Source organism: Aedes aegypti, chromosome 1, assembly GCF_002204515.2.
Source record: "Aedes aegypti strain LVP_AGWG chromosome 1, AaegL5.0 Primary Assembly, whole genome shotgun sequence".
NCBI classification, from domain to species: domain Eukaryota; kingdom Metazoa; phylum Arthropoda; class Insecta; order Diptera; family Culicidae; genus Aedes; species Aedes aegypti.
The window spans coordinates 152,097,425-152,115,137 of record NC_035107.1 but is presented as its reverse complement, the minus strand read 5'-3'; the positions used below and the strand labels follow the sequence as shown (position 1 = coordinate 152,115,137).

The following is a 17,713-nucleotide window of genomic DNA, read 5'->3' as shown; positions in this document are numbered from 1 at the left end:
TTGTATGGGCAGAAATTCGTCGAAAGCGGGGTTTTCAAGGGTTTTAGTATAAAAAATAGCTAAAAAATGGAAAAAAAAATCAAAATTTCACCGATGGAATATTTTAAAACCTTCCGATTATGAAAATATAAATCAATTACTTAACACTAGCAAGAAGAAACCCAATGTACATTCGATTTTTATAATCGTCTGGTTCAGACATAGCGTGTGTGGCTTTTCGTAGACCTTAGAAATTAGTAATTTATTCATTTATTTATTGATGCATGGGAGAATTGTCTTCCTTTACTAAGAAACTTCATTAGTGAAAGTAGCTAGCTTTTCAAAGCTCTTAGTTTGTTGCGGTATCAAGCAAGTATTTGTATATATCTTAATGTATTATTTCGATACCCGATGATTAAAAATAAAGGGAAATCCTGCGGTATACAAATCGACTACCAGCTCGAAGCGTATTGTTTCTATATGAAAGTGTGCAATTTTCACTTCTGTAAATTATCCAGAATCCTAATATGATCAGCTTTTCAAAAACATCGATTATCGCAAACGAATGGCCGACGAACAGTAATAGGTAGGATAATTTCAGTATTTTGACGTAATGTGACCATGTTGATGTAACTTTGCGTATTCAAATCAATCCCGTCATCCAAATAGTTTGAAATTCGCTCACACCCAGGCTATCGACATGATGGAGACACCATCTTCTATGGTGACAGAGGGCTCGATTGGCTTGTCAGATATATCGGGCCCGGGACATCCTGTCTACTGCAAATCGCTGCAGTTGATGTCCATTGCCTGCTCACACCAGAAGAAAGGTTGTGACTCTTAATCAAAATCAAAAAAATGCTAGTTACTAATACCAAGAACGAGAGTAATATCATCCTTACTATACATAATTACTCCACATTTGTTTTTAAAACAGATATTTTTTTATTGGTGATCCACTTATTCCATCATGGTGGGACAAGTGGATCATTTGGTGCAACATTTTAAGTCCCTCATACTCAATACATAACAATCAGAAAAATCAAAACAAATGACGATACCAGCTTTTTACGCTGGCTATAAATCAACAAGGGGTGATTTAATTTTGACATTTCTTGCCTATAGATTTTATAGCAAGGTCTTAGTAGGCAATGATTCCATATTGTTGATCGAACTGTCAATAATTTTCTCTTGATGATGTGTGCATCTACAACATCTTCGTATTAAATTTTATATTTTTAACCATTTTCTTATAATTTTTATTTATTTTGTACAATTTTAGGCAACCAATAATAAATAAAATAAAATAAAAAAATAAAATAATAAATAATAAATTACTTACCTTTTCAATTAGCTCGACGCAGGCTAGCAAATCCATACCAAAATCAATGAAAGCCCAATTAATGCCCTCCTTTTTGTATTCCTCTTGTTCCAGTACAAACATGTGATGATTGAAGAATTGTTGTAATTTCTCGTTGGTGAAATTAATACACAGCTGCTCGAATCCATTAAACTAAAATAAAAAGTAAAAAGAAACACACACATGTATATATATTATATATATATATATATATATATATATATATATATATATATATATATATATATATATATATATATATATATATATATAATGTTTTTTTTATTGGGATTTCGTTATCAGAGCTGGTTATAGGGTCCTAAAATGTTTAACGAAATCTTGTTTTCATTTCATAACACGAAAGAGCATGTAACTACTTTAGCATTTTTTCCCGCTCAAATAACGGATATATCATATTAGAACTTTAATTTAAAAATTGGATCCATAAATGAACCTTGACACTTGAGATCATGTTTGACGTTCGCTTAGTCGACAAAAATACCACAGGGGTTCAACTTTTTAACACCGGGGTTGTTCCTTTCTGACATTTCGGAAGGGACACGGAAAACAAAATACACCCAAAATTTGAGTTTAAACCAAGGGGTGTGACAAAATTAAAAAAAAAATTAAAAATGTTTTTTGGACTTAAACCATCGGAAAACATTAGAAAATCGAGTAAACATATGTTTTTGACCTAAACTTTAGCGTTTGGCACTAAAATTGAGACAGGGACCCTATTGAGATTGAAAATCGCGAACGCTATGAGAACTTTTGAGAAGTTTTATTTAAATGCCACTGTACTGGACGATGTGCAAACATAAAAGGGGCACGCTATGTCTGAATCAGACGATTATAAAAATCGAATGTACATCGGATTTTTTCTCGCTGGAGATCAGTATTTGGTCTAGATTTTCATAATCGGAAGGTTTTAAAATATTCTATCGGTGAAATTTTTTCCATACATTTAGTATTGGCTGAAATGCGTCGAAAACGAGATTTTCAAGGGATTTAGTATAAAAAATGGCTAAAAAGTGGAAAAAATCAAAATTTCATCGATGGAATATTTTAAAACTTTCCGATTATTAAAATATAACCCAAATACTAAACTCTAGCGAGAAAAAATCCGATGTACATTCGATTTTTATAATCGTCTGGTTCAGACATAGCGTGAGGGAAAGAACAATGGATTACCAAAAAAAAATCTAAAATTAGTGATGCATAGCAAAAACCTACTCAAAAATTATGTAGGAAAATGTCATGTTAAGGTCGCCTCGTACCGTTCTATGTCACCATTTACCGTGCACACTAGTGCACCATTCACCGTGCGTATAGTTTTCGTCATGATTTTATTTCGTATCTTGAAGAAACGCTGTTGATGGAAAAACTATGTTGCTAGTAGTGTTTAAGAGTATTCAAATCTTCATTTACAATAGAAACCATAAAAAGTTTAAAAATTGGCTTAATCATTATTTTTTCACTAAAATCGTTATAGGAGGTTTGACTGTATTATCCAAACCATTCCATATTCACTCAAAAATTAAATATGAAGTAGTTTAATTACGACATAAGAATAAATCTAATATTACCGAATAATTTCATGCCTTTTACCCTAATGCACGGTAATAGGAACCATATATATTGAAAAGGGTCCATTCACCGTGCATTTGGGTTTCGACTGAGACACAATAAAAATTCTAATTTGCATAAAATCTCACTGCTCATTAGAGTGGTTCAAAAAATCGTTTTTGCTCCACACCGCTAATTCGATTCAACGTCAAATTCTGAGTGTCCTCCCAAAATTTGAGCTCATTTGGATGAAAACTGAGACTGCACAACCCTTTAAAGTTTACATGGGAATTACTATTGGAAAAGCAACCAATTTATTCAATCGGTCATAGTGTTTGCCCAAGTGCTCTTGGCGATTACAACTACGTTGATACTGTGAGATACATCCATCAGCTACAACTTTGCCGAAGACCGTTTTTACATCGGACGACCCAGTAATTTGTTATTGATTTTTTAATGAGTTGTAAAACTTTGGCTATAATTATTGGACTGCTCTGCAGGCATCACTGGATATATGCAGTGAAACATACACTGATAGAAAAATAATAGTATGTTTAAACATACAACCATTCTTATCATTACTATGCCGTAAAATGATAACCATAACCATAAAAATGGTTAGGTGTATCGAAAAATTGTGACGACAACTACGAATCCGCGACAATTTAAATAGTAATCTTTACCATACAACGTAGTTGGCCAAAATGTTCTGGAAGACATTCTTGCTGTGGTTTCTAAAACGTCCATACCTACAACCATGTACCTAACTACATAAACTTTTTCAACTGTAGATTACAATAGATTTAATCCCGAATACATATTTGGTTTACGACAGCCCTACGATATTGCATCGGTAAGTAAATGCGCACTAAATGCAAGAACTGTGGTAACTAATTTCTGATCGTTTTCGCAGGTTCTGTTTGTTCACAAACTGAACATGGCTGACTTGCAGGACTAAATCGAGTCGCAGTGCTCCGGCGGAATCAAGAGCACGCTGAGATATGTTCAACCCGGAAGATGGTCCCGTGATAATCACTGATAGTTCCAGCAAAATGTTCGGCAACTACGAATGGGTTGACGTGATGATCTTCCCCCCGAACGGGTGAAACGACATTTCCCCGATCGGCATTAACTCCTTTTGCAGAAACAGCTGAGCAATCGAAATTAACATACCCCGTCCGGTCCATTTTTGTCGAACGAGGACGACGACAGCACCATCAATCTAACCGGGGACATTGCCAAGCGGAGTGTGCCTTCACGCGGAGTATCGCCGCAGCTGTCCAGGTAAAATAGGATTCAGCCAATATCGCTATTTTGCATAAAAATAAATGAAAACAACAAAATATGGTTCTTTTTCCTTCATGCTGACAGTTCAAAACAAACAATCAATCTACCATATGACAACAACAACCATGGGCAATTTTACCATAACCCTATGTTCATTTTGAATATGGACATGGTAAATTTCACCACGCTCAACTATGGTTGTCAAAACATAGTAAAACTCACAACGGATTAGTTTTTCCAAAAATGTTCCATGTTCCGTTGAAATCAAGTGGTAAAATATTTTTAACTACACCCTCGATATGGTTGCTGGTACTATGTTAATTTTATCAGTGTAGTAGCCATGATTTGTGCGTGCTATCTTTCGCGCCAGGTGCAGCAATGTTGCCTGTTCAGAAGTTAAATGAGCACTGCTGAAGAATTTGTGACTGGATATAAATCAATAACTAATTACTGAGGCGTCCGATTTGAAAACGGTCTTCGGCAAAGTTGTAGCTGATGAATGTATCTCATAGTATCAACGTAGCTCTAATCCCCAAGAGCACGTGGGCAAACACTATGACCGATTGAATGAATTGGTTGCTTTTCCCATAGGAATTCCCATATAAACTTTGAAGGGCTTGTGCAGTCACAGTTTTCATCCAAATGAGCTCAAATTTTGGGAGGACACTCAGAATTTGATCTAGAATCGAATGAGCGGTGTGGAGCAAAAACGATTTTTTGAACCACTCTACTGCTCATACGATAAAATACATTTTACTAATAGTATCCACAGTGAAAACCTGTTGAAATTTTGAAAAATTTCATACTCTAACGTTAAAATGAAAAATGTGAATTATTGGCGTATCTACTAAGAGTATTGAAAAATCTCATTATCAAACAGAATTTATATGATTTTGACTACATAAACTAGGTTTTTCAAAATGTTGTATGACAAAAACTACTTCATTTCATCAGTTTTATCTTATTTTGCTGACAAAAGAATAATTTGTGAAAATTGTATGAATATTCTGGTGAAACGCTCGATAAGTTCTTGTTGAGGTCGAAGACAATGGCCAACAAATGTCAGTTCGGGTCGACTGAACGTGAGAGTAAAGATGCTGCTGTGATTGATAAAGTGGTGTTGACCTGGGAGGGAGAAACTAAAGAGTCTAAATTATAAAGAGACGAAATCTGATCATATTCAAAAAAATCAGCTAGCAACTGTGCCAAATCTATTACGCAGCACTGCCAATGTTGAATCCCACGCTAAAAGTGAGTCACAGGTTTTATGTGTTGAATTTTCACAGGTTTGGGTAACGAATGTAAAATTGACTGAATGTGTGGAAAACCAATGTAATGAGTAGAGCATTCTTTATGCAAAGCATGAAAATTGCAACCGACACTCAAGTATTCAGAAAATATGCTACTTCAGAAGAAGCAAAATTTTCGTGGGCGGTAACATTTTTGTGTGAGCCGTTTTCAGCTTGTGTGAAAAAGTGTTTGACAAGTCTCCTGCTCGATTGGAATGACATTGACAGTAAACTTGGAATTCCAATTGGAACATTTCGCTTCTTTGCTTATAGTTTCTTTAGGAGAAACCAATGCAAAATTTCTCTACGTTACAGTGAGCCGAGATTTTGCTTACGTTTTTTCTCTTTACTAATACATAGCTGTTGCTTCTTCTTCCACACCTTAGTATATATTCTCATTGAATTGTATCCAATTTTGTGTGTTGTATCGGTGCCTCCCTCCCAGGTATAGGCCAGGGGAAGTGGTTCACCTAGAGTGAATTTATGTCAAAGAAAAAGTAGATTTTGTATGAGATTTGACAGAAAAATGAATGACAAGTTCATCCACTTCTCCTGGCCTATTCACGGAGAAAACGAAGTACTCAAAAATAAGTTTTTTTAAACTCAAAATTAAGTAAAGCCAGTCGAACTCATGAAATGGGTGATTTTCATTCTGTCAGATACGTACTTTTTACCCAAACTTTGAGTTGCCAACGAAAACCCAAATTTGAGTTAAAAAATACTTGTTCAACTTATTCACCAACAAATTTTCATATTTGAACATTCTGAGCAATATTTGCATATTTGTACTTCTTGAGCAAAACTATAATTACGGAATCACTAGAATTGGCACACAACAACTATTTATAATTTCCTCATAAACCCTGTTTCACCTTTAGTCACATAAATTTATAAATCGATCATTAAATTACCAAACACTCAAAAAACAAAAAGTTGAGTTAAAATAACTCAACGTGTGGCATTGAAGCTGCGTACTGCCCGTTTAGTAGTTTAAACTCAATTTTGGATGAAAAAATGTGACAGCCATATTGCAATGCCAACAATGTTCATTCCAGACTAGACGTCGTTGGTGTAAGACGTAGTTAAGATTTGTTATTGTGTTTTTTAATTATATAATATCAATATGCTTCGCTGTTATTCCTGAAGCTGTTTCATATGGAACTCCTGCAACTGAGCTGTAAATATTCCGAGATCCGGATTTACTAAAGGTAAACATCTTTGAACTATTCCCCACCGATGAAATCGGTGAGCAAAATGTTAATTGGTCTCTTTTTTCAGGAATTCAGTTATCGATTGGTTTGATGCACGATTGCCGGAATCGAAAAATGCCTGATCCCGATAAACTTAATGTTCCCTGCTCCCGATAGCTACTACCCTGTTCGAAGCACTGTTTGCCGCTTCCGCCACCCAACATTCACGATTCCTGGAACCGAGCAGCTGGTTATTGTTACTGAAAAAAAAATCCGCGCTACTCCCGACAGTAGCCACTCCGTCCCGACTTTGGCTCCATTGACCGTTCCAGATGCCCTTCAGGGTTTGATAAAGGCGGATATGAAGGTTAGTGATTTCTTCTGGTCCCGAGAAAAAAAAAAAAAACAAATCCTCTTCTGTTTAAAGGTGTCGAGCTTTCCAATGGCGTTCCCAGTACATGATTGCCGGCCCCAGTTGGTTGCTATATGTGTTTTCACCCGATCCAAATTGTTTCCTGCACCGATGACGTCGTTCCTGCCGCCCACGCTATTGGCTATGCAAACCAATTCAAAATCAATATATTTTTTATGTGTTTCCTAATGCATCCTAATAATATTTGTTTTAGTAATATTTTAGATGCAATTTCATTGCATTGATTCCTTCCGTAAATTAAAGAAAATAAATTATTTTATTAGTCAAGTTGAATTCAGTTTATTTTTATTGATTACAAAAACATATCGTATGCGTTTTGCATTTTTGACTTATTTTTGAATCGATTAAAAATACCTATTTTTGAGTTTTGTTATCCGAGGTAGCATTAAGTAAAAATCACCCACTGAGGTAATTCGATGCGATAACCTAAATTTGAGTACAATGCTATTTACTCAAATTTGGGGTAACGCACAAAGGTGCCAAGTTGGGTAGAAAGAACCCAAATTTGAGTACTTCGTTTTCTCCGTGTTGACTTCGCAGCACCAATCTGGAGTTCGCCAGTTGGACTTCCGAAGCGAAGTTTTGAACGAACTAAAGTGGGGGCCACAATGGTCCGTCAGCTTCGACTTCGACTTCAGCGTTAACGCATCCGTCAATGTACTAAAAACGTTGACGGATGCGTTAATGCAACACATGCGCACAATACTGCGTTGCGTCGTGCGTTGTTATTATTGTTGAATTGCGTCATTCTCATCGTAGTCTTGTTTACCTACATCAAGTTGTGATCAATTTTTCCTCGGAGTTGAACTTTTGTGTGATGTTGACTGCATTTCTAGCGGAATCCGAAGTTTTGCCATTTTTTTTTTGTTTTGAATCTTCCGTCACGCGTTGGCTGCTGCGTCAACTTTGAAGATTTTCAAAGTTTAGCACAGCGTCAGCGTTTTTAGTACATGCGTGCGTTAGACGCAACGCATCATTGTGGGGTGCTGCATTGAATATCATTACTTTAAACTTAAGCTATCAGTACACACTTTGCCAAATGTGCAAATTTTTGCCAAATTTTGACAAATTTGTTTGTCATATGTGTACTGACCAAATATATTTGCACAAACATTGATGTGCAAATATTTGTCTAACTTTGTAATAGCCAATACTTGAAGATATGAGGAAATATATATTGTAAAAGTATGCCAAAACAAGTTTTATTTGGTCAACTTTGCAACTCCGTTCAGTTCTCGAGTGGCAAACATGGACAAATAAGAGTTTGTCAAATGTTTGTCCACCGTGTACTGACCTTTGGAAAACAATAGTCAAACGGCAAACGTTAGGCAAACGTCTGAAACGTCAAATAGCCAAATATTTGCACACTTGACAAAGTGTGTACTGATAGCTTTAGCTGTCAGTTAAAGCTGACGGTGAAGTCGACGCTAACGGACCATTGTGGCCGCAGCTTAACTGTCATTGCTCTGCCGGCTCGGCTTTTATCTCGACTGTTTTTGAAAACAGTCCAACATCACGTCGACGGAAGAAGTTTCACCACAACGGAGGATTTGTCAGTTCGAGCGCGCCAAAATCCTTCCGATTGAAAATGTGTTGGCGGTGCTTAAGGTGCAACTGTTTGCTATCCATAAATGATTATCAATTTTGCAGTTTTCGGGGTGTGATATCGGTTCTACCAGACAGAGATGAACATGCCTGTTGCTAGCAAGCATATGATCCGATAGATCACCGAATGACCGATATGATATAAAATAGAAATATTTTCTTTTCAACGATAGTTTGAACATAGATTGTTCATGGATGCCACGATGAGTCTATCGTGTGTTACCTTAAGTTCGTTGATAAAGAAGAGGAAAATGAGCGAAGTTCTCTTTCTGAATTTTATCGGGATGCACAATAATGTTGGCCCCACCAGATCTTCGGCGAAACATTCTAGAGTAATCGAATATCAATCTGGATGATTTGACCAAGCTGGTAAACTCTCATTTGTTCATTCACAACAAGTGCATGAGCTGAACCAACATCCCCACAGTAACGTTATGAGTATTACCGGCGGAGGGAGACTTGTGAACAAAATCAATTAGAAGTAACAGAATGATGGCCCACATCAACGAAAATTCAATTTTTGCCAATGAACAGTTCGGATTCCGCCATGGACATTCGACCACTCATCAACTCTTACGTGTAACAAATTTGATCCGTTCCAACAAATCTGAAGGCTATTCTACTGGTCTTGCTCTTCTAGACATAGAAAAAGCATTCGACAGTGTTTGGCATGAAGGTTTGATCGTAAAATTAAAAAACTTCAATTTTCCAACATACATTGTTAGAATAATTCAAAGTTATCTGTCAAATCGTACACTTCAGGTTAATTATCAGAACTCCAAATCTGAAAGACTTCCTGTAAGAGCTGGTGTTCCCCAAGGCAGCATTTTGGGACCAATATTATACAATATTTTCACATCTGACTTACCTGAGTCTGGGAGGGAGGCACCGATATTACACACGAAATATGACACAAAGTTATTTCGAACTGCAAGAAAACTCCAGCTCGGCAACGACAATCAAGGTAGACTTGATGAAAATCGCTAGTTTTCTTTCAATGTGTTCCTTCGATTGTTCTGGACAAACATGGAAAAAGGGCCAAAGTTTTCTATGCATTTCATTCTCGTTTTTATTGGAAAAAGTAAAATGATGCGTATTTGAATGCTTTATATTCAATCAGAATAAAAGGTGCTATTGCGACATTACTTTTGAATAAGCATGAAAAGCTTTTCAAACGATTTTTTGTCACATTTGATAAAATGCAAAAATATATTTTAATCAATTACGCGCCTTTATTATGTATGTCCATTGTTTTAGATCTGGGCTCACAGTGACAGTTCGTGACAGCAGAATCTCGGCTCGCCTTGACGTACATAAATTTCGTATCGGTTTCTCCCTCCCAGCTGAAAACCAATGCCACAAACGAGTTTGGAGGAGGAACTAACAGAAAGTTTAAACAACAATCAAGTGTCTAAGCAGTCACATCAATATCACTAGCAAGAACAACATCAATAACAACTACGTCAGACTATCAATGGACCTGAAAAGCAACAGCATTGGCAAGAATCAAATCAACCCCATCCGGAAAATGGTAATAATGCCATCGCTGCCCTATTTGCTGAACGTCGACCAAAGTTTTCCAAATTCAAATGCACTGCCCATAACTGCATATTTGCCACATTCGACATTTTGGACAATTTCGAGTTAATACCGGGGAGAGTCATCAAATGATAAATACTTTCGAACCACTTACTGAAATATTTGAGATTGTTCTAGTAAATTCCAAGTGTTTTGTCACATAGTAAATTGTAATCGCATAACAGTCGTATTGAGATTATAAATGAGCCCCTTAATGTAGTAACAATGAAATTTCTATCAGAATTATTTTCTGACTATTCACCCAGTGCGTGATATGAGTTGTACAAAATTCCAGCCTCAAATAAGCACTTTTGAGTTCTTGGTAATTTTTATATTCCATTTACTCAATGCCTACTTTTGTCGAATGTTACAAATATGCAGTTATGGGCAGTGCAGCAGCTCAACTAAAAATTAATTTAATTTAATTAATTACGCTCTGGTTGGAGTACCTTAGGAAACAAACGGTGTTGGAGGCAGGATTGGTCTGCATACGACTTAGAGCAGACTTATCAAGAAAAAGCAGCCGAAAAAGCTAGACAAAGGAGAAAACGAAGAAAACAACAGATCTCCCGAGTCAGTTATGAGCAAACCGTAGACAGTAGAGCTAAACCTAAACTACAAGAACGAAATCAGGGCTTGGTTTTAGACAAAGAACTACTGGCGATCGCCAAAGCCAAATTTTCCGGTCCACCATCTACCACCGACCATCCTATTTCCGAACTATCCGTCCCAAAGCCCATCAACTTCAGAAAGGTGAAACTACAAACCCTTATCGGGCGGAAAAGCAGACCCAGCATTTACATCATATAAAAACCCGTTTTTAAGCTCAAACAAAAAAGTGATGAAAAACTGTTTGTCAATGATTTTTTTCAGCACTGCTATTTTTAACGACATGATTCAAAATGCTACGTCCACTAGTTGGGACCCCTCCCTCCCCCTCGTCACACATCGTCATAAATTCGAAAAGACCCCCCTTCCCCCTAAAATGCTACGTCATTTATGGACGACCCCTTACAATCCTTGTTTGGACCCGTGCCTTCGATTTTTCGTTGGACCCGTTGGCGAAAGCTAGCGGTGGTAATCCTTCTTGGACACCGTCTTGGGAAAAAACCTCTCGAAGGTCACGTCTTTTTTGGTTTTTTTCCACTAAACATGTTGCAACTACAAACAAAAGGAAGGGTGAATCTCTGAATTCACCACTTCCTTCCAAAAAAGTGGGATATAAAGTAAGTGCTTCGTCGCAAATGTCAACACCACAGAGGCTGATGGCTTTGGTGCCTTAGGGCTTTGTCTATCTATTTACAGTTAATCCACACACGAATAGTGGCATCGGAGTTGTTCGAATTAGGTGCGACCACGAGGTGGCTGCAAACTGTCCGTCGGGAGTTGAGTCAAGCCCGGAAAGGGCTGAACCACTGGTCCACCGAAAGACGCCTTCGACAGCCGCAGTATTCGACACTGAGTTGCAATCGCAAGTCTTGGTCAGACGTCTCGGCGGTTTGAAGAACCGCAGCATCGTGAAGGCAGAGTACACCAGCGAGCGAGCCACGGCTGCACTGCAGGGTAGTGGGGAATCATGTGCGGAAGGGTGGCATCCATGATGATGGCGGCGGCCAGAACAGCGATTACGGTAGGGGCGCCCCAATAGTGAGTACAAGATGGAAAATTAGCACATAAGTAGAAATTCAAAAGAGAAAAGGAAGGCAGGCAAGCTAGAGTAGGATGAGGCTTAGAGAGAGATAAGAAAATGTCATTTGAATTAAACATGTGCACTTTATTTAGATTTGTGTTGGAGTTCAGTTTGTTTGGTATGCAATCCCTTTGAGCTGATCGAGATTCTCATTCCCTTCTCGACAGTAATTGCAACATTGGCGACCAACTGAAAATCCATAAAATTTAGTACTACCGTTAGCGGATTTTTTGTTTGTGATTTAGCGAATTTGGTTTTGTGCTCTTGATTATCCGGTCTTGATAATCAACAAAATTTTTAGCCCTTACGCATAAGTTAAGATATGGATTACACACACTTGACGGACGAAGAGGTCACGTATGAGTTGGCCCTACGTCATGTAGTTAATTTAGGACCTACCACCCATAGAGGCAATGTTTTTCGTCTCAAGGCACACATGCAGGAGGAGTCCTTGTGAGACAACCAGCCCACAAGCTCATGCCATGTAATAAGTTCACAGTCAAACATTGAGCACTGTGAAACTCAAATACAACAGTTGCACATCAACACGGAAGCGGCTATTCGCACTAACGATAGTGCATCCTTGAATAAAATCCGGACACGTCTCAATCATTATCGCGATCGTTTGCAATTGATCCGCCCTCCGGTCAAGCTGCAGGAAACACATGCTATGTTGTCCATGCATGTTAACGTGCTGTTAAACAAAGTGAACGGTACAAGTGTAGTGAATGGTGTACAAATGGGTGAAAACCACCCCAGCACCGCAACCACCACTGATGTCATCATTTTCGTGTGGACAAGTAAAGGCCCAAACGCAATGATAGCGGAACGGCAACGGAATGCGGAACCGGTTCGCCAGCATGAACTACAATCAGCTTGTCGACTCAGTGTTGATCCAATTTCATTCGTTGTTAGTTCAGTCGAGATGTTGTGATTCATGCTGGCGAAACGGTTCCGCATTCCGTTGCCGTTCCGCTATCATTGCGTTTGGGCCTTAAGAGGACTTTTGTTTTCCAGTTCTTTCCAAGCAGACCACGAAGAGAGACGACAAGCGGATTCAAGACGGCGAAGCAGTTCACTACCTCCTTCCTACCTGACCAAAGAGTATGCAGGATAGAATCAACAGGCAAGAGAACTCCCATCCCAAGAAGCGCTGGAAGTGAGAATCAGGCAGATGCAGGAGAGAGAAGAGCGGATGCGAGAAGAACTGGAGCGGCTGATCCGGCGAGAACGACCAGCACCGGAACGAGCAGACAAGAGAAGGATGCAGAAAGCAGTGCATAACTGGCCATTCATATTCCGAGGCGAGAAGGACACAACCTCACTCAACGTTTTCCTGGATCTGGTGAAGACGTTTGCAAGGTAGGAAGGCATGACACGCTATGTCCGAACCAGACGATTATAAAAATCGGAGAACATTGGCAGCACACCATCGACGAGTTGGCAGAGCAAGTCAATGCGTTGAAAATGAACATAGAGCGGCGAACTACGTGACCAGGTTTTACGCCAAGAAACGGAAGGCAGCCTAGGTTTCCAGACAGGTTCAAACTAATCGAAGCGGACACCCGGTTAAAAAATACAATACAAAAACAATATAACGTATTGAAACAGTACCATTCAATATATTGGAAATACAATACAGTATATTGTAAAATGACAATACAATTACAGTACAATATATTGTTTTGAACAGTTCACTGTATGGTATATGAGATTTTTGCAATATAATGTATGGGTGGTTAAGTATCGTAACAATACAAATATAGATATTTTCTCATACAAACATTTTGAAAATACAATACGATATATTGTTCATGTATTGTCTTGATAAGCAATTCGTGTATTGTTGTACAATACAAAAACAATTCAACAAACTGTATTATGGTTGCATTCGTCGTTACAGCTAATGTCAAGTGACCTCTAAAAAACTACTTTTTTTTACTTTTTGAATATTTTCCACCCAACATTTCTTGCTTTTTGAACTTGTTTTGTTTATTTCTTTCAGCAAAGCTACATAGAAAAAAGCAACAGTTGTTTTACGCGAAAATAGGAATTTGACCAAAATTGTAAGGTATAAAACCAATTAAAAATAATACAATGTTCTGTTACAATATATTATATTGTTTTTGAATTGTATATCCAAACATGAATAATATTGCTTCGACATTCAATTACAATACGCTGTATTGTATCCAATACGTTATATTGTACATTAATGGTTTATTCCATTCACTGAATGATACGTTTTTATCCGGGCAGCCCGCAAGTAATGCGACAACAGATGAGAGACACGCAATTCCCCGTACAACAGCAAAGGTTGCAAGCCGTTCCGTGTCAGCCACGGCAGCCAGAGCAGCAGCAAGAACAGTCGCAAAGGGTGCAGAATTGGCAAACGCGACAATGGAGACCAAGTTTGCTGGAAGAGTCGCAAAACTACAACCAGCGAAACAACTCTCTTCAGCAAGAGCCAACAAGACTGGAAGAACGCCAATCGGAAGAACAGCAGTAAACAGAAACCCAGCAACGAATAGTATTGGTATGCTGGAACTGTGACGAAGAATGCCATAGGTTTATGGATTGTCCGAAGCCGCAAGCGATCCTTTTTTGCTACCGGTGTGGACAAAAAGGCTACTCGTTGCGCAGCTGTTTCACGTGCCGCTCAGGTGCGGTAAACTACCCAGCGGAGAACCAGCAATAGAAGGGAGTAGCTCTCCGGTCAGTATCGAAAACCCCTCCGATATTCCAGATTTTCGAAACCTAAACTCGTTAATCTTCAATCCCAGAAGCGACAATCGACCGCAAGCTGTCATATCTGTGTTGGGGAAGGAGTTAACCGCCTTGCTAGACAGTGGAGCAAACTGCTCTCTGCTAGGTGGAAGTATGGTCAATCTGGCAGAGGAGTACAGACTACAGAGAGGAACCGTCTGTGGCGGGATAAAAACGGTGGACGGCACGAAACGCAAAATCAATAATTTCGTTTATCTTCCCATCGTGTACAATAACCGGAATGAAGTCCTTCCAGTACTGTTAGTACCTTCAATCCCGGACTGCATCATCCTAGGGATGAATTTCTGGGACAAGTTTGGAGTAAAGGCTGTGTGCTGCACAATTGGAGCAAAGCAGGACGAAGAAATCGTCGAGCACCATGAGATGAAGCAACTGACGTTTAAACAAAAGAAGCGGCTGGAGCAAGTGGTCGAGCAGTTTCCAAAAGCAGCAGAGGGCAAGCTAGGACGTACGAAGCTGTATGAGCATCACATCGATGTTGGGCACGCACTACCTCGCAAGCAGCGGCATTACCCCATGTCACCGTACTTTCTGCAGGAGATAAACAGAGAGATCGACCGGATGATTGCCCTCGATTTTATCGAGGAGGCACAGTTCTCTTCATGGAACAACCCGTTGGTTGCCGTCAAAAAGAAGACGGGACAGTATCGCGTCGAGGGCTATCCAATCCCGCAAATCGCAGCAATTACCAACAACCTTCGAAGCAGCAGGTACATTTCGTCGATCGACCTTAAGGATGCCTTCTGGCAGTTGCCACTCCATCGGGATTCATGACAGCGTTCACAGTTCCTTCCAGAGTTCACTTCCAGTTCAAAGTGGTACCGTTTGGACTGTGTACAGCGAGCCAAGCCCTAGCGAGACTCATGACTCATATCTTCGCCGATTTGGAACCGTTGGTATTCCATTATCTGGACGACATTATTATCTGCTCGTAAACCATCGAGGAGCATATCGCTTTGCTGGAAGAAGTGGTCCGCCGGCTGCGACAGGCGAATCTCACGATATCATTGGAGAAGTCCAAGTTTTGCCGAAAGAGCATGAAGTACCTCAGCTATATGATCGACGAACAAGGCTGGTGAGTAGATGAAGAGAAGATCCAAGCAATAGTGCAGTTTCCGACTCCAACCACACGAAAAGAAGTTCAGCGATTCCTTGGCGTTTGCAACTGGTACCGTCGCTTCATCGCCGGATTTTCACAGCTAGCGGCACCGTTGACAAACCTGACGTCTGGCAAGACCAAGTTCCGTTGGAATCCCATCGCTGAAGAAGCTTTCTTCAAGCTAAAGGCAGCTCTGGTCTCGCTAGCGATGCTGGACTATAGCAGACCATTCGCTATAGTGCTGACGCAAGACAGCAACGACGAAGAACATCCGATCAGCTACTTCTCGCAAAAGCTGTCAGCGTCTGAGAGGAAGTATTCGGTCACGGAGTGAGAGTGCCTCGCGGTGATCCGAGCAATAGAAAAGTTCAGAGGATATGTTTAAGGAATTAGATTCATCGTCTATTGTGACCATGCGGCGCTCAGCTACCTAAAATCGATGAAGAATCCGACTGCTTTGATGAGCCGATGGCTGCTGCGGTTGAATGCGTTCGATTTCGAGATTCGGTACAGAAAGGGATCGGTAAACGTAGTTCCGGACGCACTCTCACGAACGGTAGACGAAGCAGTATTCGCGGTAGACCAGGTACAGGATGCGTGATATAGAAAGCTGATTGAGAAAGTGAACAGCGAGGGCGATTTGTTTCCGGACTTCTGCATTGCAAACGACATCCTCTACAAGAACTGTCGCTGCAAGGACGAGGTCGGTGCAGTACACCACAAGTGAAAGCAAGTCGTTCCGAAAGAAGAGAGGTTGCAGCTTCCCAGCAGTGAACCAAAATGTACCGTCAAAAACTGCAGTGAGCGTGACAATCACACATAGACTACCATGACATTCATGCAACAAAAACATTCATGTGATACTGAAATCAAAAGTCATGCGTGACTGTGACTATTTTTTGGTCAGCAATAAATGTATCATGGTTGTAATGAATTACTGTAGTAGACGTTAATCTGTATTATCATAATGTGCCACTCACAATGTGCACCGATTGAAATATGTTTTTCTTTTCATTCTTGTATCAACCAGCCGCACCAGCTTGAGGGCTGTCCATAACTCACGGGTTATTTTTCTATTTTTAGACTACACTTCCTTCGTCGGTCGGTTTTTCGTCTATACAAAAAAAAATATGTGCCGATCGTGATCTTTGGTCAAACAAACTACCCCCGCCCTTCTCCCCCCATGGATGACCACGTTATTTATGGACAGCACCTTGTGCGAGAACGGCTCGAAGCAGAAACCTACGAATAAAGAGGGTAGAAGCAAACCTAAAAAAACCCTGGTGCTCCGTTTGTGCCACTTTTTTGTTGCTTCCAATGAATGCCCTCTCCTCCAATGGACCTATGCACGGGTACACTATTTGACGTTTTAGCGGTGCCATGTTATTTATGTGACCATGGTAATGAGTGAATTCGGCACCGCTCAAACGTCAAATTAGTGAACTCGTGCATCGGTCCAGTTTACGGACAAAGTCGTTTATTAGTACAAATTGCATCACACCCGCACTACGTGATGTGCGAAATCGTTTGACCGACTAGTTTTCTCGCCTAAAATGCTTTTGTTCGCGCTCATCTCAGACGCAGCATTGCTGGTTGCCGCTCAATTGAAGCGTGTGGAGAGAGAGAGAGAGACGCTACCTATTGTGCCATTCATCGACGCACAGTGGCGCATGGCCGGACAAAACCTCAAAAATTCATGTTCTCAAAATCAGTCGTCAATATTTTTTATAGACTTCTGTACTAATGAGCGACAATTTCTCAAAATTTGAGATTGATCTGTTCTGTTTTCGATTTTTGGCAGCATCGTAAGTGTGAGAAAGTCAGCAAAATTGGACTGCTCGAAATTCATC

At 39.7% G+C, this 17,713-nt stretch overlaps 1 protein-coding gene and 1 long non-coding RNA gene across 3 annotated transcripts in view; one reads left to right on the top strand and one right to left on the bottom strand.

The window, feature by feature from the left end:
• The window catches only part of LOC110678344 (myosin heavy chain, muscle-like), a 285,969-nt gene that overhangs the window by 126,695 nt on the left and 141,561 nt on the right, over window positions 1-17,713 (bottom strand). For both annotated transcript variants that reach the window (XM_021851099.1, XM_021851103.1), the window contains exon 7: window positions 1,322-1,492. In XM_021851099.1, coding sequence (XP_021706791.1) covers window positions 1,322-1,492 — 171 coding nt within the window. The remainder of the gene's footprint in view (window positions 1-1,321; window positions 1,493-17,713) is intronic.
• Window positions 6,508-7,377, top strand: LOC110678350. The gene is made up of 3 exons (XR_002501520.1): window positions 6,508-6,689; window positions 6,760-7,038; window positions 7,099-7,377. It is a non-coding gene; the product is annotated as an uncharacterized LOC110678350 (long non-coding RNA).